This window comes from Rhincodon typus, chromosome 15 (genome assembly GCF_021869965.1).
Source record: "Rhincodon typus isolate 14 chromosome 15, sRhiTyp1.1, whole genome shotgun sequence".
NCBI lineage: Eukaryota > Metazoa > Chordata > Chondrichthyes > Orectolobiformes > Rhincodontidae > Rhincodon > Rhincodon typus.
In genome coordinates this window covers 27,060,910-27,081,901 of record NC_063346.1, presented here as the reverse complement: position 1 = coordinate 27,081,901, position 20,992 = coordinate 27,060,910, and the positions used below count along the sequence as shown (strand labels likewise).

General features: G+C 39.5%; 1 protein-coding gene across 5 annotated transcripts in view; it reads left to right on the top strand.

The window, feature by feature from the left end:
• LOC109910807 (FA complementation group A) overlaps positions 1 to 20,992 on the top strand; it is an 87,732-nt gene that overhangs the window by 12,079 nt on the left and 54,661 nt on the right. For 4 of the 5 annotated variants that reach the window (XM_048605658.1, XM_048605657.1, XM_048605656.1 and 1 more), the window contains exons 8-15: positions 1,064 to 1,176; positions 3,925 to 4,007; positions 8,801 to 8,834; positions 9,872 to 9,941; positions 12,257 to 12,369; positions 14,745 to 14,821; positions 18,055 to 18,196; positions 19,935 to 20,068. In XM_048605658.1, coding sequence (XP_048461615.1) covers positions 1,064 to 1,176; positions 3,925 to 4,007; positions 8,801 to 8,834; positions 9,872 to 9,941; positions 12,257 to 12,369; positions 14,745 to 14,821; positions 18,055 to 18,196; positions 19,935 to 20,068 — 766 coding nt within the window. Of the gene's footprint in view, positions 1 to 1,063; positions 1,177 to 3,924; positions 4,008 to 5,522; positions 5,607 to 8,800; positions 8,835 to 9,871; positions 9,942 to 12,256; positions 12,370 to 14,744; positions 14,822 to 18,054; positions 18,197 to 19,934; positions 20,069 to 20,992 lie in introns of those variants that run through there. The other variant, XM_048605660.1, reaches the window with a different exon arrangement.

The following is a 20,992-nucleotide window of genomic DNA, read 5'->3' as shown; positions in this document are numbered from 1 at the left end:
CATTCGCCCTGGACTGACCTATGCCCTCCCTAATTCCCCACCTACACTCACCTTTATTGGCTCCAACCCCGCCTCTTTGACCTGTCTGTCTCCTCTCCACCTATCTTCTCCTTTATCCATCTTCTATCCGCCTCCCCCTCTCTCCCTATTTATTTCAGAATCCCCTTCCCCTCCAGCATTTCTGAAGAAGGGTCTAGACCCGAAACGTCAGCTTTCCTGCTCCTCCGATGCTGCTTGGCCTGCTGTGTTCGTACAGCTCTACACCTTGTTATCTCAGATTCTCCAGCATCTGCAGTTCCTACTATCGCTGATAGTGATAAATCTTTTTTCGGAAAGTTGCATTAAGTAAACCTTGCTACAGGTTGATGCTAACGTTGTACATCCCAAACCCATAATTTGTTTCCTGTATAGTGAAAATGCATCTCTGTTCTGGGAGGCCACAAGTTTCAAATTTCAGATTGCACCAATTTTTAAAATCTGTACAGGAAAGGTACAGGCATTTGATTGAAATAGGAATTGTTGGAAAGTGCAGGGCTCTTGCCTCTATTCACATAGATGATCTCTGCAGTATTTTTTTTCTACTGGTACATTTAGGTTCAAATACAACTTTAACCATTTAAGCTAAAAATCGTGGTTCCTCCTTTCAATGATAAATATCTTTTATTTTGTTTTGAACTGTCTAATTTTCTTGTTTCCCTGCTCCCTACTCCCAACTCCCACCTCTTTATCAGTATTCGTATTCAAGTTTTATTTTGTGTAATTGCTGTGGTTTTGTCTGAATTCACACTAAAGTGACCCAGTATGTCCCTGACTCTCAGCAGCAGTTTTATCGCGTTATACAATGACAGTACCATGATTGAGAAGTTGCAGGAGACAGGTCTGGAGCAATGAAAAACAAATGCAGCTATGCCTGAAATTGGGAAATTGGTTGGACAGAGATTTAGACAACAAGGCACTGTCATGAAAGTTACTAGGAAGCGTAAACTTTATAAACTGATGTTTCAAACCAGACTTGTAAGCTTGCAGTAGGAGAAGCTGCCTTGATTTTCTGCTCTGTCAACAGTAACCCAGATGTCTCTGCGGTGGTTTGCTGGCTCTTCAATGATCTGTGCCTCCTTTGTTTGGGAACTGAAGATGAACACCAACATGAAGAAGTACAGAGGCAGATACTATTAGGTAAAAAGAGTGATTTTGAAATATGAAAACACACAGTATAATACAAAACCCTCAACCTGGGGCCTTGTACAAAATCTTTGTATCCCTTTTAGCTCCAGGAGAGGTCCCAGAGGAGTGGGTGATAGCCAACATTGTTCCTTTATTTAAGAAGGGCAACTGGGATAACCCAGGAAATTACAAGCCAGTAAGCCAATCATTAGTGGTAAGGAAATTATTGGAAAAGATTCTTAGGGATAGGATTTACTCACATTTGGAAAAATATAGCCTTATTAGCAATAGGCAGCATTGCTTTGTGGGTGGGGGAGTAGTGTCTCTCAAACTGGATTGAGTTTTTTTTTGAGGAAGTGACAAAGATGATTGAGGTCGGACGTCTCGTTGTTAGCAAGGCCTTTGACAAAGTCCCTAATGGCAGGTTGATGCAAAAGGTGAAGCCACATGGGATCCATGGTGAGCTGGTTAAGATGGATACAGAACTGGCTTGGTCATAGAAGACAGAGTAGAGGTGGAAAGGTATTTTTCTGACTGGAGACCTATGACCAGTGGTGTTCTGTAGGGATCAGTGCTGGGACCCCTGTTGTTTGTAATATATACATATAAATGATATGGAGGAGAATAAAGGTGGCCTGATTAGTAAGTTTGTGGATGACACCAGGTGTGGGAGAAGCTGCGGATAGTGGGAAGGATTACCCGAGGATACAGCAGGAGGCTGGAGACTTGGACAGAGAAATGGTAGGTGGAGTTTAATCCAGACAAATGCAAGTTGATGCATTTTAGAAGATCTAATGCAAGAGGGAAGTATGCAGTAAATGGCAGAGCCCTTAGATGCATCAACATGCAGAGGGATGTAGGTGTTCAGGTCCAGCGTTCTCTTAAAGTGGCAACACAAGTGGATAAGGTAGTCAAGAAGATATATGGCATGCCTTCGGGGCATAAGAGTGTAAAAATTGGCAAGTCGTGTTGCAGCTGTATAGAACTTTAGTTGGGCCACATTTTGAATATTGTGTACAGTTCTAGTCACCACACTACAAGCAAGATGTGGAGGCTTTGGAAAGGGTACAGAAGCAGTTTGCCAGGCTGATGCCTGGTTTGGAGGATATCAGCTATGAGGAGAGATTGGATGAACTTGGTTTGTTTTCACGTAAATGTTAAAGGATGAGGGGCGACCTGGTAGAGGTTTACAAAATTTTGATATACATGGATAGAAAGGATACCCTTATTCTCAGGGCAGAAATGTCAATTACTAGGTTAAAGGGGGTAAATTTAAAGGAGATGTGGGAGGTAAGCTCTTTTACGCAGAGGGTGGTAAGTGCCTGGAATGTGCTGCCAGAGGAGGTGGTGGAGGCGGATACTGTAACAGTGTTTAAGAGGCATCTTGACAGACACATGAATAGGCAGGGAATAGAAGGGTATGGACTGCATAGAGGCAAAAGGTGTTTAGTTTAGAAAGGAATCCTGTGTCGGCACAGTTATGTTGGGTTGATGGGTCTGTTCCTGTGCTGTACTGTTCTTATTCTAATTTAGAACAAAGTCAAAAAGTAGTTCTAAATTGTAAAATGGAGCCGGTCAACTGAATTACCATAAGCTAAAATAAACCAAAGAACTGCGGATGCTGGAGATCTGAAACAAACAAAAACAGAAATTGCTGGAGAAATTCAGCAGGACTGGTAGCATTTGTGGAGACAAAACAGTTAAAGTTTCAAGTCCTGTGGCCCTCCTTTAGAACTGAAGAGCAGAATTGTTCTGAAGAACGGTTACAGGACTCAAAATGTTAACTGTGTTTTCCCTGCATGGTTGCTGCCAGAGCTGCTGAGTTTCACCAGCAATTTCTGTTTTTTGTTTGTTACCCAAAGGCGTATGCCTTCTTGCAATCTTCTTGATTTCTGCTGCCCCACCCCCACCAAACACCCAATTCCTCTTGCAATCTCCTTCTCCCTCCCACTTCTCCGTCTCCCACCCAACTGACAGAGGCCACCCTGGACCTGCCAAATGGATCCAGCAAAATATGGTCCCTTCCCAGGCTTGGCAAAAGATGGCCAGTAGCCAGTAAATTGCACCCCCTTGTGATTCCCTCAGTGATTAATGTTAAACAAATATTACACTAGAACTTTGGAAGTTGTGCTGTGCCGAAAACTTGGGAATAAGTTCCCAATAGCAAGATAAGTGAAGCCACAAGTAAATGTTTACGTACTTTGTCGACTGCAGTTTTTCAGAAATACCTTGGCCATTGACCCAGTAATGTTGGTTGGCTAATAAATTAATTTAACGGAAACTATTCTCTTCTCCTTGTCTCATGAGTTTGCTAATTATGGGCTGGCTTCTTGACTAGACACCTTCACCCATCGTCAGAAAAGATCTCATGACAGATGAACCCAGAAATTTCATTGGTGCTGGTTAGTGTGTCCAGGTGATTGAGGGGTGTAGTATGATACTAACTGTCATCATTAATTTTAGATTGTTGGATCCTGTTGCTATTTTTATATAATAATGCATCTTAATGTGTTTTTCAAATAAGATTCATGAATGCAATGAATAGAACTGATAATTATAGTAATGTGAATAACAATAAACATGACGAATTCTCAGCAGGTCTGCACGGTTCAAACATGTTTTCCTATTATGGGCATCGGACTCCAGCACTTTCTGCTTTTTTATTTCTGTTCTGCAACATTTTTTCTTCATAGAGATTGTGTATTTTTTTCATTGCGGGTTTCTCCATTGTGGTCAATAAACATTGTTTTGTCTTTTCAGATATTGTGACTGTCTTGGTAAGAAATGGATTTCAAAAACTGAATCTTGTGGAATCAAACCCTAAAGTGCAGCACTTAATGCAGGTGAGGATGATTCATTTGCTATCTCTTTATCTAGACCCAGAGTTACTAACAGAGTTCTGCAATGTTTTTGAAATTGCAACTTTGTAAATATAGACTATACTCATTAGGAGAATGAATTTTACCTCCATTCAGTAGATGTGCAGAGTACCCCTGTTAACATGGAATTAGCTCTGTATTCTTCCAGTACCAGTACCAATACCTTCCAGTTAACCATTGGAACAGGAGTAGCCCATTCAGCCCCTGAGCCTGTTCAACCCATTCAGTTAGATCGTGGCCGATCTGTGGCCTAACTCCATACACCTGCCTTTGGCCCATACCCCTTAGTACCTAATCTTAATGAAAATTTATCTATCTCAGATTTAAAATTAACAACTGATATAGTACCCGCTGCCATTTGTGGAAGAGAGTTCCAAGCCCTTTATGTGTAGAAGTGCTTCCTGAATCTTTTTTAAATACACACATTCAAAAGAGTGTGTAGTTAAATTTTGTCTTGCCATTCGCCTTTAGGTGAGTAAATTATAATTTCCGTAGAGGTCAAAACTTGTAAAGAGAAATTCAGACTTCTAGTTAACATCTGTAAGAATTTCATATTTGAAAAATTTCTGCCATAAAAGCACAGTGTTGGCTAAACAGTATTTTCTTTAGTAGGTGCCTTAGAATTTAATCTATGGAAATAAAAGGTCCTTTTTAGTTAAAAATTGTCCTGTTCATGGAATTGCAGTTTTTATCACAACAGTTCACAATTACTCACCGTTTTAATGGTCGCTTCCTCCTTTCTTTCCCAGTCGGGTAACCTCTGATTCTGAATTACCTCTCACTGTGGGCATAACATTTAAGCATTCTTCAAGCTGGGCAGGTCTTTATGCTTCCTTTAGCTACTTTGAACTTGGTCCTCAATCTGTGTGTGAGCTCCCACTTGCATTCCTCGAATAAAACAGTCGCAATTTTCAATGCTTAAACTTTCAGGCATGTTTGGCTGTACCACTTGCAGACCAGACAAGGCAAACTGTAACATTAGGACAACCAGCAGATCAGATCTAAACTCTGCAGTCTTGCCTAATCCCATTGTGAAAAGTGGTGGACAGTTAAACAACTCCCATGAGGAGGGGGCTGCACAAATAGGGCTCTTGGGGTCCAGTTTTAGTGTCTACACCTCTGGGCCAGAAGATCCAGGTTCAAGTCCCACCTGGCCTGGAGATGTGTTGTAACACGTCCAAACAGGTTTATTAAAGTAACAAGAGCTGAGGTCCTGAGTGGAGGCCCCTCTGTGCAGGGATCCTACCTCTTTCCACCCGGGGTGGAGGATGCTGCGTGCCACAGTCCCGTAAAATTACACCGTTATGGTGATTCATGAGCTCCAAGACAGCTCTTCATTCTGTTGTGTTATGGAATCTGTGGTACATGTATCTATGTTGCTTGTGAGAGGTTGCACCCTCTTCTTCTTTATTTAGAAAACCTTGTGTTATCTCCTCTGTTGCGCTTCAGCCCATTCAGTTCATCTTGGTGCAGAGAGGACAAGCAGGTGGTGGACCTCCTCGTGGAGTTGTCTCTGGGTCTTGCTAAAGTAGCTATCACTGGGACAGGCAGCGGGCTGCAAAGGTGGGTAATAATTCTCAAGTGCCTGCCTCTTTTCCGTGGTTCTGTCTGTACCTGGATGCCCTTGGAGAGAGAACATAATGTCCACTTGTGTCATTGACGTTTGAGATAAATGGGCACTGTGGAGGCTGGTTGTATAATTTCCCCAACTATATTTTGATTTAGTCTCCCTTGATTTTTACCCCTTTATGTTTTCCTCTTTATTTTTGCTTTGTTTTGGTTCTTGTTACTTTCCCTGGTGGGCATGTTTGTTATTTGTTAATTGGCTGATTTATTAAATTGGATATTAATTTTAATTTAAAGTGCAGTGTTCTTCCCCCGTTGGGTATTGGCTTCTGGAGAAGGAAAGGATCCAGAAGTGTCAGGTGGAAACCGATATTCATGTTAAATAATGCATTTACAATAAACCCTAGAAATCTCTGAAAGTCTTTGCTGTCTAATTCTGCATGAGGATATTGTGGAACAAGCTACTGTATAATTTATCCAGTGTTCTGAACATCAAAGGTGAAGAGTGTATCAATGTATGAAATACTCTGTAATGCCCTTTTCTTCCCTTTTTGAAGCTGTGCAGTAGACAATTTAAATCACATGTTATGTTCACCTGTAAGAGTGATATTGCAGAAGGGCAAACAGAAGGGCTGATTCAATCATTTTCTCCCCAAAATTCACATGTTCCATGTTCCATGTTCTGAGTAACACTACCATTACATTTGTTCAGTTTAAATTAAACTTAAGAGTTGTTTACAAGTTGGAATGAAGACCCAGCAATTTAGGACTGAGATGAGGGTATACCTTCTCTTGAAGAATTGTGAGTCTTCAGAATTCTGTAGCACAGGATGCTGCAGATCCTTAGACATTGTGGCCCAGGTATTTTAAAAGTGAAATAGTCTTTACAGCAGTACAGACTAGAGCTGTGCATTGGGACTAAGAGAAAATGTTGATGCAGTTGATTCTAAGGGACTGCCTGAAAAATTAAACAATTCAATGGGCAATCTTCCTCTGGATTCTTCTAAGAAAGCTCCTTGAAGTCAGAAAACAGAGGGTTCAATTTTACTTGGACTTAATAGTTACCCAGGCAAAGTTAGTGAATTGAAAAGCTACAGTAACTCCTGAGTAACTGTTAAACTGATTCCCTATTTACTGACCCCGTCGGATCCCCACCCATTCTGGGAACTGGCGCACACAACTATAGAAAAGTTATGGCATAGAAACGGGCTACTCCCCTTTGGTTTGAATAAGCTAGTTGCCCATTCAGATCCTGTTTTCCATACTCTTGTAGGTTACTGCTCTTCAAGTGCAGATCCAGGTTCCGTGTAAACAAGTTAAGAGTTTCTGCCTTGACCAACGAGCTGGGCAGTGAATTCCAGACACCCACCACCCTCTGTGTGAAAAGGCCTTTCCTCATATCGCCTTTAACTCTTTCACCAATTACCATAAATGTTCTTTAAAAACTGATTCATTTGATGTAGATGTCGCTGATTGGACATGCCAGCATTTATTGCCCCTCCCTAGTTGCCTTTAAGGTGATGGTGAGCTGCTACTCTGAACCGCTTCAGTCCATGAGCTGTGGGTAGACCCACAATGCTGTTAGGGAGGGAGCTCCAGGATTTTGACCCAGTGACACAGAGGGAAGAGCAATATTTTTCTAGTCAGAACAGTCAGTGGCTTGGAGGGGAACTTGGAGGCGATGATGTTCCCACGTATCTGCTGCTCTTGTCCTTCTTGATGGTAGTGGCCGTGGGTTTGGAAGGTGCTGTCTGAGAGCCTTGGCAAATATCTGCAGCACCCATTGCAGATAATACGTACCACTGTTGCAGAGGGAGTGAATATTTGTGAATGTGATACCAATTCCCTTGTCCTGGATGGTGTCAAGCTTCTTGACTGTTGTTGGAGTTGCACCTATCCAGGCAAGAAGGGAGTATTTCATCACATTCCTGACCTGTGCCTTATAAATGGTGGACAGGCTTTTGGGAACCGGGAGATGAGCTACACACTGCAAGATTCCTAACCTCTGACCTGCCTCGTAGCCCTTAATTCCCCTTGTAATTGACCTGTCCTCTATGAGAAATCCTGTCCCTCACTATTTCATACACCTCAATTAAGCCTCATCTGTAATAAGGAAATTAACTGTGGTCTATTCAATATTTCCTCATAATTGCAATTATCAAACCCTGGAAACTGTCATAAATTTCAGCTGTCGTCTTTCCAGAACAATATACTCTTCCTGTAAAGTGGTGACTGGAACTGTGTACACTACTCCAGCTGTGCCTATCTGTGTTTTGTTTAGCTCCAGTATTACATACGTCCTTTTGTATTCAGTATCACATCTATCAAAGGAATCATTGCATATGTCTTCTTTACGCCTATCTACCTGTCTTGCCAACTTCCAGGACCTATGGACATGCATTCCAAAATCTCTCCTCTCCCCTACTTGTACTCTCCTTTGCATTTCCTTGCTTCATTTGCCTTCCTTTAATGCATAAGCTTCTCTGGATTGAATTGCATTTGCCATTTTTCTGCCCATTCAACCAAACCATTGATACCATTGCAGCAATCAACAGCCATCCCCTTCACTATCAAATTCACGGCCAATTTTTGTGTTGTCTGCAAACCTCCCCATCATGTCTCTCATATTTAAGTTTAAATCATTGAAGTATACCACTAACTGCAAGGAGCCTCACACTCAGCTCTGTGATACACCACTGGAAACTTTTCAAAGAATAGTTAATCCTACCTGTCAATATTGATTCTAGTAAATTGGCCCACCATTGAGGTCAGATTGTCTGGCCATTTATTATTTAGCCTATCTCTCACACTTGGCATAATGCTAAAACATTCGCAGGCCCCAAATCATCTGGTAACTCATTTGTGTCTGACCCTGTCAGACATGCTACCGTCACCACATTTCCCCCTCCCTTTTCATAGTAGATATTTTAAGTGTTAATTTCAGAAATAAATTATTTTCGTACACTTGAAATAGTGCACCAATCTTGATTAATCCTTCACTTCCCTGTATCGGGATGACTGAAGAAAAATATCCTATTTACTTTTTTTTGCACTGAAACTTATTAATGGCCAGGATAAACATCATGATAAGAAAAATGTCTTCTGTAGGAAAACTGCAAATCTTTGGAAAAAATTGCATTTTCAAATTGTACTGCTTTACTGAATCGTCTTACTTTTCTCCTCACAAACAGGTCTGTTTCACAGTGTTGGGCAAAATGATTCCATGTAAGTAAAGTTCATTCTCTATAGGCAAGTATTGTGATTTTGAGAGATGGCAATTACATGACTGCATAATGTTTGATGTAAATAATGTTGTCTCTTTTAATGATTTATTGAGCTAGGTTGTTTGTTTGAAAATTATAATGAAAGAAAGATAAATATGGAACAGGCTAGTCATGCCAAAATTAAGCAATTAGAATGGACAATTTGTCCTATGAGAAAAGGTTGGACAGACTAGGCTTGTTTCTGCTGGAGTATTTAGAAGGGTAAGAAATGACTTGATTGAAATATATAAGGTTCTGAAATGTCTTAACAGGGTGCATATGAAAAAGATGTTGTCATGTAGAAGCTTCTGAAACTAGGAATTACTTTGAAAAGAAGAAGTTGCCCATTTAATACACAGTTTTGAGCTTTTTATTTCAGAGTTATGAGTTCTTGGAACTGTCTTTCTCAAAATATGGTGGATGTAGAACCTTTAAATATTTGTGAGGTAAAGGGAGAAAAATTCTTGATATAGAAGACTCCCTACAGTGTGGAAACAGGCCATTCAACCCCTCAAATCCACTCTAACCCTCCCACGCAGACCCATCCCATCCCTGTAACTCTGAGTTTCCCATGGCTTCCACCTAGACTGCACAACGCTGGACACTACGGCCAATTTAACATGGCCAATCTACCTAGCCTGCACATCTTTGGACTGTGGGAGGAAACTGCAGCACCTGGAGTAAATCCATGCAGACACTGGGAGAATGTCCAAACTCCTCACAGACAGTCGCCCAAGGGTGGAATCGAACCCAGGTCCCTGGTGCTGTGAGGCAGCAGTGCTAACCACTGAGCCATCGTGCTGCCCATTCCTCATAAGCAAGTGGATGAAAGGTCATCAGGATCATTCATGAATGTAGACTCATCTGATCAATTATTGAATAGTGGAGCAGGCGAGAAGGATGTGTGACCTGCTGCTGTTCCTACTTCATATGTTTGTATGTTGTTACTATGAAAGTGTGATTCTGTCTCCTTATCAGGATGCCTTTTCTTTCCTCAAGGGTTACTGGACAATGTTCGGAATGAAGGGGAAAAGGAAGACTCGGCTGGACAGAAAACAACTGTATTCTGGTACGTGGAAATGGCTACAAGTTCTCTAATTTGTTCTTGACTTAGTGCTGGAAGAAATTAACTTGAAGCTGTGACTTGGTGTTTCTAAGTTAAAATTTCCTTCCTGGTTTTGCTCTTTTCCAACTTTGTTGGCTTTGCCTCAGCTAAGTGAACATACAGTAGAGATTGAAAAGTTAACTTTCCTCATCTAGATAGCAAACAAGGCTACAAAAAATGTCTGAGCTAAAGTGGACGATATGACTTGTTGAATCCACTGGTCTAGAGATTCATGTCCATTTTCTCACCTGTTCCTCCTATCAATTGATGCTGCGAGACATCAAAAATCAATGTCATCCTCAAATATATTCAATGATGGAGCATTCACAACTATCTGGGGTTGTTTCTTAATCCTTTGGCTGAAGAAGTTTCCCCTCATCCAAGTCCTAAGTGATCATTGATCTTGTTACAGTGTCCCTTTGTCTAGATTTCCAGGCAGAAGAAGCAAGCTGTTTTTTTTTTCAAAAAATAACTTCTATGGTATGCAAGTGTCTCTGGCATTTGTTGCCAATTCCTGAGTTGCCCTTGAACTGATTAATTGCCCTCGAAAATGGCTGAGAGAGCCACAAGTCAATCCCATTGCTATGGATCTGGTGTCACATGTAGGCCGGGCCAGATAAGAACAACAGATTTTCTTCCCTAAAGCACATTAGTGAACAGGATGGGGTTTTACAACAATCAACGGTGTTGGCTGCTATTAGATTAGCTTTTAGTTCCAGATCTTTATTAAAATCAAATCCAACCATGGCAGATTGTGAAATTCAAACCCATGTCCCAGAAACATTAATCTGAGTTCCGAGTCATTAGTCCAGTGACATTACAACCCGACTACTGCCTCCCCCAACATCTACCCTGTCAAGCCCTTCATAATCTTGAATGTTTCAATGAGATCACCTCTCAATCCTCTAAACTCCAAGGAATGTAACCCTAATTAGGTCAGCTTCCTATTATGGGAAAAGTTTATAACTGTTAGAGTACAAAGTTTATAGTATTGTTATGTTTTAGCACTGTCTCTTTAAGGCAAAACAGAGGGACATGGGGAACATGAAATGGAATAGATGCTGCAGGGAAAATGTGTATAGAATGGAAGGGACATGATGGCTGGTGGAAATAAAATCAAATGTTGCTGAAAGATCTCAGCAGGTCTGGCAGCATCTGTGGAGAGAAATCAGAGTTAACATTTTAGGTCTAGTGACACTTCTTCAGAAGGATCCAGCAATTTCTGTTTTTGTTTCACGTTTCCAGCATCCGTAGTTCTTTCGGTTTTTTTGAGGGCTAGAGGGGTGTTTTTGGCTCCTTGAGTTTCTTCCATTAATCTTCTGCATTGTGCCATGGCATAGATGCAGACTTTGTGACCTGTCTGCATCTGCATTAGCAAAAGGACATGTAAAATTTGCGATTATGTTAAGATTTGGATTGGTTTATCTTGTTTTGCAGTTTTTGAATAACTTATTTGATTGCCCGTTAAAGAGCAGGCATACATCTGTCAATGTTGCCGTAGTCCTACCAGACCAAAGGTCTGCTCTCTCATTAGAGAGACATTACTGGTGATGGTTTAACCTGAAGGTCACCGTGCCTCAGGAGAGGCTGAGAAGAAGGGTCCTTCATGGTAACCTCAGCTGGTGTGGCAATTGAACCCATGCTGTTGGCATTGCCCTGCATCACAAACCAGCCATCCGGCCAACAAAATGGTACACACTCCTACATGATCATTAGTTGGGTAGTTTGATTTGAAAGGAATATTTTCTTGTGTTTAACTTTTGTATGTGATTTAAACGTGAAGTCATGCCTACTGGAATAACAATCATTCAATATTGAATTATCAGTTCATTCACTATCCTTGCTGATTAAGGATGAGGGTGTAGTGTCTAGAATTGAGAGAAGTGTAGGTCATTGTAGATAAAGATGTTCATTCCATATTTTGTATTGGATTGAATGCATAGATTACTTGAAATTATTTGGGAAACTTCAATTATATAGCAGGAGTCAATATTTGAAATTGGCCTAAAGTAGAACTTAAAATAAGCACTGAGGTTGTTGGAGACCTGTAGCAAACAAAAACAGAAATTGCTAGAGAAACCAATCAGGTCCGGCAGCATCTGTGGAAAGGTCACGGAACTCGAAATGTTAGTTTTCTCTGCACAGATGCTGCCAGACTGCTGGTCTTGCAATTAATTTCCATAGGACAACTTTTTGGTAATGAACTTTGAAGTCAATGTGCTTATGGCTAATATCTCATTTATTAATAATTTTTATTGATCCTGTTCTTGTTTTCACAGGCTGGATATGTTTGATGTGACATTGTTCCATGGTGCCATTTCTCTGGATTCACTAAAACAGTTCTTCTACCACACACTGACACAGGTTCTGACCTACAATCCTGTGCTTGAAGGTAACAATAAGTAACATCAACATATCGGACAACATTGTCTTTTAAGGTCACTCAAATTATATCTTTGTACATCAAGACCTCAGACTGATTTTGACTGCCATTCTTTATGCATTTCAAAAGATGTTATTTTAATTTTCCTTTTGCAAGTGATGAAAGACAGTTTGGATTACTTTAGAATTATTCTTTCTTTCTTCTATCATGCTTGAATCTTTAGTCAGTTGCACAGCAACATCTCCAATCATAAAATGAATAATGTTCTTTGGAAGGTGGCATATTATATTCAATAATCGAGAAAGAAGTAGTTTTGTATCATTGGCTGCCTCCTGCAATACTGTAGAAATGACTCTTTTCATTGGAGCAATTTTAAAATTGCATATCTGGAATTTCTGGCTAGAATGGCCACATTACTGGTATTTCAACACTCAGCTGAAGTCACCTCTTTACAGCAGAAGACCAAGTAGGAGTGTTCAATCACAAGTGCGTCAACGTCAAATATCCACATTATTACAGCATGTTTAAGAGGTCGTAAAAAAAAATTCTCCTCTCCACTCCAGAGAGAAACAATAACTTGCAATTATATTACACATAATTCAGCAAAATCTGAGATTTTGATGGAGGCTTGAAAAATTAGTTAACCAGTGCGTGGATCTTTTTGGAAGATAAATACACGTCAGTAAAGATCCAGCGGAAACTGTGTGACTTGGTTACTGCGACATCAGGTGCCTATTGATCAGTTTTTGTAAGGTTTGGCTGCTTCATATTGCTACCGTCACTATCTGGAACAAAGATAGTTTAAATTGCACAAACTATATCATCTTAAATTGTACTCAGATAGGCTGCTATTTATTGTTGAGGGGGTGTAATGTAGCTAAAGACTAAATTAAAGATGTAATTTCTCCCTTGCAACCACTGTTTATTAGCCTGATAGCCACATGACTACCTTTATTTGATTGCAAAAGTATACTTGATTCATAAAAATATCTTTATGTACTACACAGATACTAAAGCGGTCGTATACAATCTTTGTTTGTAAAGAATAAACATTGAAATTTGATATTCCCTGCAGTCGCAAAACCAAAGGTGTTACCTACTCATGCAGAGCACTATTTGCATAGATTTTGAGGCACCGAGAGGGTCTAATAACTGAATGCACCCTCATTGTACTTTGGCAGAAAGATCTTAAACGGTAGTCTTTCCCCACTGCGCCTTGGTGACAGCTGCCCCAAGCTTTAGTGTGTCCCTCAGCACATATCCTGGAGACCTTGGAATGTACTAGTCTGCAACACTCAGTTGAAGTCACCTCTTTACAGTAGAAGACCAACAAGCTTTGGGCAGACCAAAGAGTGCCTTTCTTCCAGGCACAGCCATTGTTTGTCTCGGTGCGCATCCTGGGAACAGCATGTAGAGTCCTGTGCCATGGAGTTGCTTGGGTTGAACCTCAACAAAAGCCACTGCATCTCTCCAGATTTTCTTTATATAGGCATGTTCCAGAAGCAGACGTGTGACGGTCACTTTTCCAGTGCAGACGCTTCCAGGGCGAGGCACAGAGACCAGGCATACATGAAGGATCTGACAGTCAGTGCCTTTCTCAGCAACGTCTTGTGCTTGTTGGAAAGTTCTGACAATGAGGCATTCTGCCAAATGACTTTGACAGTCTGCTGAGGGAACCACGGACAGGATAACCATTTGACTACCAAGCAATCACGTTGCAGTATTGTCATATAGAACTGTAGGCTCAAGGCTGAATCTCTGGTCTCTGCTGAGTTATCATTTCAATATGATGGTGATTTTGGCTGCACCAGAGTTGGGCTGAGGGTGGAAAAACGTCAGCCAACAATTCTCTAGGCTGCCTGTTTGTAATGCTGTTGGGTAACTTCATTTGTAAGATATCCCGGTGTGAAACCCACATGTGGGAGCAAAGTCCACTGTGACGTTACCCAATGGGTCAGTAGCCCAGTACCACTCTTTGTTTAGCTAATGGATGAAGAATGTCAGTCTGGCTGAGAGATCCAGAGGGAACCACCAGCAACTGTCTACTTTGTACCAAAGCCAGAATAATCACCTACAAAGGGAAGGAAAGCCAATTAAAAAGAGTGCACATTAAACTATGGAGAGTAGCTGTCTCTGCTGTACTCAATCTGGGGATGTGATCTTGAATGTCTGATCATCCCAAATGGTTAGCTGGTTAAGGGTGTTAATTAACTATTTCTCTGGTGGTTTTTCTGTGAACAGCAAAAACAGTAAATATGCCTTCAGCCATTTCCAGGATTCATATTTCAAGTACCAAAAAGATTGGTTATAAATAAAAATTCAGTCAACAGGGATGTTTTATAATATATATATAACTTCAGCATTTTATTTTCTTCCTTTCACAGCATCTGATGCAATCCGCAGGCAGGGAGAATGGTGCTTTGCTAAAACTAAGCCACTTTTAGTAACCTTGTACAGAAAGGTAATTGACTTTTAATCAATATAACTGTATTTCTATAAACTGCACTGAGCTCAAATTCATGAACCAAAGTATACTTCAGTTGTGATGCATTCCTTTGTTCTTACATGAAGAAAACTTTAAGAATATACTCTAGTGCATGTTGTGATAGGATCTCAAATCTATGCTCACTGACTTCTTCATAATTGTGACTCCTCAGCTGAGTAACTTCAGTTCAGTGAAACACGTTTCTTATTTTGTTCTTTCTCAGAATAAAAGGTTGAACATGTTTTTCACTAAATCAAAATCGCTCAATTAAAGTGCTTTTTCTTTCTTGACAGTTCAACTCTGGGACTTGGGGCTTGCCTTGCACCTTTGAGCTGTTACCCTTCTACAAAATATGCTGACTTTATCAAGTTTCAATATGTAATCAATGTTTATAGACAAAGATACCTCAGCTGTTTGTACAGTTAAACCATTCGTTTAGTTTGCATAGACATTGCATTCCAAGTCTGACATGAAGTAATCTTAAAACTGCGATACAAAACTAATGAGCACTTTCCGGTCTATAAAATTTACTGACGTGACATTTGAATTCTGAATGACCCCATTTATAATTGTTTTGTAAATTCAATTCTAGTAGAGGTACCTTCTTGGTTCAGTGGTGCCAGTTGCTCCTCCCTGAAGGGTGGAGGATCCACTGTCAAGTTGGAGAAGACTTACTGCTCACATGGTAACAACACTATTAGAACACCGAGTCTACTCCTGTGTGACCTTAACTGGATAGTCATGTGTGTTGTACATGATACCACACACCTCTGATTCTTTTGAATGGGAACTGTGAATACATTTGGTAACACAAGGCCAGATAGAAATTTATCATATTTGCAAATAAATCAGCATGACTTAACTTTGTGAAATAATACAAAACAGTGCATGGGGTGAGGTTTGAAAGTGTTTAAGTGAAGGTATATTTATGAATTTAAATTAAATATTAAGGCCACAGAACAATGCAGCATTAAACCAAGGGGATGAAAAAGTATAATGGTGATAATGCATCAGTGAATAAGGTCAAACCATGTAAAGATGATAAAATTTAAAAGATGCCTTAGCTGAATGCATCAAACATTTGTGGTAAGATAGGCAAATTATTCATACCAATAGGCATAATTGTATTAAATCTAAATACCATACCAGAAATGTTGTTGCTTGGTGGCCAAAGTTAGGAACTAAGGGCATTAACTAAATCTCTGTCTCAACCAAATTAACTTGATATGAAGGTATTTCCCTCTGAGGAGTAATTAAATAGATTAGGCCTAAATTCGTTAGAATTTTCATGAATCATCGGAGTTCTGTACCCCAGAAGGTTGTGGATGCTCAGTTGTTGAGTATATTCAAGGCAGAGAGAGATTTTGGGGAACTAAGTCAATTAAAGCATATGTTGATGGAGCATGAATTGAGCTAGAAGATTAACCACGAACATATTGCATTGTGGGACAGGCTTCAATAGCTAATACAAAATAAGCTGTCCTCTTAAATCCTAGCCTCCTGTCCCTGGGGAAAGCTTGCCTCATTTTTTTTCAAAGAAGATAACCAAAATGTTTGCCTTTTCTCTCCTCAATTCACAGCCAGAGGTGATTTGCCCAACAAGCAGACCAGGAACCACCTAACATACTGTTTAAGAGAGGTTTAATGATTAATGCGACAACTAACAATATGTTTACTTTTACAGACTGTGAGCAGTTTTGAGGCTTATTATCTTATTACCTCAATTACTTTACCTCTTATGCCATTTTAAACAAAATGGTGTGAATAGATTTTGCTGAAATGTTCTAAATTCTTTCACTTCTTTTAAAAAGCAACAATTTCCAACTTTGCGAGTTTTTAGACCTTATGATCTTACTTGCAGCTTCAACTTACTTGCAGAATAGAATATTAAACAATACATGATGCAGTGATATCCAATTTGGATTTTCTGTGGCATCATTTATAATTTGTAATAAATAGGTTAGAGAACGTAAGATTGGCCCCATGTCTACAACAAGAATAATGTGCTTGGGCTTGCAAATTTCAGTTGCCTTTGCAAAAGGGGACCTTAACAACAATGTTACAGTAAAATGTGCCTAAAAGAGGATGCATTCTCAAATTGCATTTTTTTTTGTTATTCACTTGCAGGATATGGGGGTCACTGGCTAGAGAAGCATTTACTGCTCTTGAGAAGGTGGTGGTGAGCAGCTTTTGTGAACCGCTGCAGTCCATGTGCTGTAGGTAGACCCACAATGCTTTTAGGAAGGGTCTTCTGGGATTTTGATCCAACGATAGTGAAGAAATGGTGATAAAATTCCAAGTCAGGATGGTGTATGATGTGGAGGGGAGCTTGCAGGCTGTGGTGTCCCCACATAACTGCTACCCTTTTCCCTAGGTGAAAGTGATTGTAGGTTTAGAAGATGCGCTACCTAAGGATCTGAGGTGGATTTCTGCAGGAGAGTTCTGTAATTGTGAGCTGTATTGATCCTAAACTTAAAACAAATTATGCCATTAATAATAATGATTGGTTAGTAGCCAAAATGGATGTGAACTTGTTCATTTTTGGTTGTTCTGTAGGCCTGACCCACCAAGCCCATTTCAGATTTTTTTTCTCAAAGGTGCTAATTTTAGAAAACATTGTAGTGAGCTGTATCTTTGTCCTGCAGTGATGGTTCTACTTCAGTAGATTCTGTGTTTTTAAGAAAAGAGAAAGGAAGAATGATTTATTACCGCAGTTTTCAAAAAGTTGTTAAATTTTGAAGCAAACTGATCATCTCCATTTGACATTATAGGTTGAGAGACTATTTGTCTTGGCTGAAATAATGATGTCATTCTCTTAATCTTTTCCCTGTCTTTTGCATACTTTCACATTACTTCTTTCCAGTGAATTTTGTTTTCTTTTCAGATGTATGCTTACTAATGCACAAAACTGTTGTAGCTAGTTCAGTACTGTATCTTTTAATCCTCCAAGGCTTCTGAAATTTGGCGCATTCTCAGCAGTCAGCACATTAACTCTGTTTAAAAATGCAGCTGTAATCAGTTTATGATAGCTGAAGCTTCTCTATTTTTAAAATGTTGTAATATATTATCCATCTCATTTCTTTTCCTTATACCACCAGGCCATATCCCCTTCAATTCCAGTGAAATGAACTCTTGCAAAATTGACATTTTCCTTAACCTTTAAAACTAAGATTTAAACTTTTCATTAATCATGTTTTCTCATTTTGCAGCTATTTGTACTGTTTAGTGCAGAGGAGCTGATCACACATTTTCAACAAGTTTTGGAATCCCATGAGGTTAACTGGCAATATGTACTGTCCTCTGCTTCAACACTGTTGGTCTGCCAACCAGAGAGCCAAAACTATCTGAAAGGTATGAAATTAACCTGGACAAGAGTCTGGTGATGTGAATCAATTTGAAACATTTTAAAATATTGCATCATACCAATATATCTCTCCTGTCTTGCTTATGATTAGTCTGAGTTGTATTTCTTGTAACAGGCCAAGAGGTTTGAGGCAAAAATGACCAGCAAACATTCATTTGGTGTATTGATTTTGAAGTTACAGCATATAAACTAGAGAGGAAGCAAGAACAGCAATCAGTCCATTACAGTGATAGCCATTTTGCTTTAATTGCACTGGACATTAGCGTTACTAACCTGACAATATTAAATGATAAATTGTAGCATTGCACACATTGAGTCATATAATGTAGTTACTCTCGATGTTGTTAATGTCTTTGTGTTCCTTCTTCTCTTTGATTCTTACCACTTTCTATCATCTGCTTCCCACCCACCCTTAACACTTCATGTTCCTTCTTTATTTATAAGGGTGAGCACTGACCTTTTCTCATTGTTAAATGGTGGTAACTAGTCAGCTTCAAAATTTACCTACTTTTTGAAAACTGCAGTAATAAATTACTCTTCCTCTTTCTCTCTCTCTTTCTCACTGTCACTTTTTCCATTCTCCCTCAGCATAATTCACCATGTGAACATTAATGAAACATAGAACAAAAGCCACAAAGGAAGTGTAATCACAGCGTCACCACCACTGTTTTTATCCATACAATTAAATGTGTTATTTTTCAAAATCATTTGGAAGAAATCAACTGAGTCAATGTCGTAGGAAGAATATGAAAATATTCCATCAATACAGTAATTGCTGAACTTATTTAGACAGGGCAATCCAACATCATCTCATACAAATACAGCTCTGGCAAAAGATATTGAATCTAAGTTTAGGCTTTTGGGAACAATAGAGCCATGTATAAACTTCAAAAAAGGCATTAAAAACCACAAGATAATTCAATGGATAAAGTTAGGAATTATGTAACAAACTGGGCATTTTAACCTTTAAACTAAATTTGTAAACCCTTATTTAAATTACTCCAAAAAAGATCAAAAAGCATTCTGGCTAGTTGATTGTTCAAACTCAGTGCATTTAATTCTCGATACAAAGCAACAACCATTATGTAAAACAAATAAATTAAACTCTGCTTTTGAATGAGATCTTTAATTTGAGGCCCTGTCTTCGACATGAGGTAAAAGATTCTATTGCACTATTTTGGAGAGGAGCCGATGAGCTTTCCTGATGTTCTGCCTGATAATTATGCTCTGATCAACATCACAAAAAATCATCTTTTCATTATATGACCTTGCTGTTGGTGGGAGCTAGCTGTGTACAAATTACATGCTGCATTTCCCTACATTGAGGCCTTGACTGTAATTTATAAGTATTTCATTTGCTGTAAAATGCTTTAGAACATCCTGAGGTTGTGAAATTAACTTTGTCAGTGCAGGCCTTTCTTGTTTCTTCCCTATATTTATTTCAACTATTCTTATCTTATGCCTTGCATTTCTACAGAGTTCCTTATTTCTTACTCTGTTCTGAGTAAAGAGGCTGCTTTTGTGTGGAGAGACCGATGAAATTACTGTTTGGATGTCAATAGTTGAGATCCTGTTGACACTGTACCTCTAATTCCCAGGAAGAAGACAGAAGGATGCGTTTGAGTGATAGCTAAAAGACTTGAATGTCCTCCAGGAGCAAGAAAGCAGTAGCTTATTCCCTTTGAATTATTAATTTCACCAGGTCAGATTTTCTCATCTTTTCAGAGCTACTGACTAAGCTGCTGATAAATTCGTTTGAGAATTATGAATTGGAGAGTATAATCACTGCGTTCCTGCTTGCACGTCAGGCTGCACTAGAGGGACCAGCTGTTTTCATCAGCTATGCTGAATGGTTCAAGGTAAGATGAGACATTTGAACAAAAGTAGCGCTCCAGAATTTAATTTGTCTTTAGTGAGGTCCTCCTTGCTTCTCCATGGAGAGCATGGCAATCCTGACTATTGTACTGATTTGAAATATTGCAAAATAAGTGCTGGAAATATCATCTGATTAATTCAGGCCAGGAACATTTACTGATGTTCTTTGACAGAATCACATTTTAGCATCTTCGAAGTTGTTCAAAATAGCTGAATTACAAATAGTTCTAAACGTTTTTGAACAGACAGAGGAAGATGACATACACAACTGGGAAAGGTAGCTTGATTGGAAAAGTTAATTTAGGACTTAGCTTGGGGCAGGGTACTCTAACCCTTTGAGACAGAAAAGACTGCAGATGCTGGAAGCTAGAGTCAAAAAATATGGAGCTGGAAAAGCACAGCAGGTTAGACAGCATCCAAGTAGCAGGAAAGTCAACATTTCAGGTCGAAACATTGAGTTTCCTGCTCCTCGGGTACTCTAACACTTTGTCTGTGTCGATGGACGATTTAAGATAAGTATCTCACATTCCTCTGTGCTCCCTCAATCTCATGTGCTCTCCCTTGCTCATGCTCCCTTGCTAATCTTCAGAATTGAATTAGCAACTCTTCAAAACAGCTCATTTGAATTTGCAATGTTTTACACTTTACCTATTTATGTAATTACCTCAGGGAGCTATTAGTAGATATCTTACTATTATGACCAAGAGTTGATTGTCTGACAATATTACATCTACTTGTGGTTCACGCAGAAGTTTTTTTAATAAGAGACTTTATCATAGTAAATGATTGGGTTTCAATTTATATTATGTAGAATAGACTTAATGCAACCTTGCTTCCTGATGCTGACTGTCTCACCACACGGTCTAAAGTTAGAACAATACAAGTTTTGGACCTCCTGTCCTTCAGGC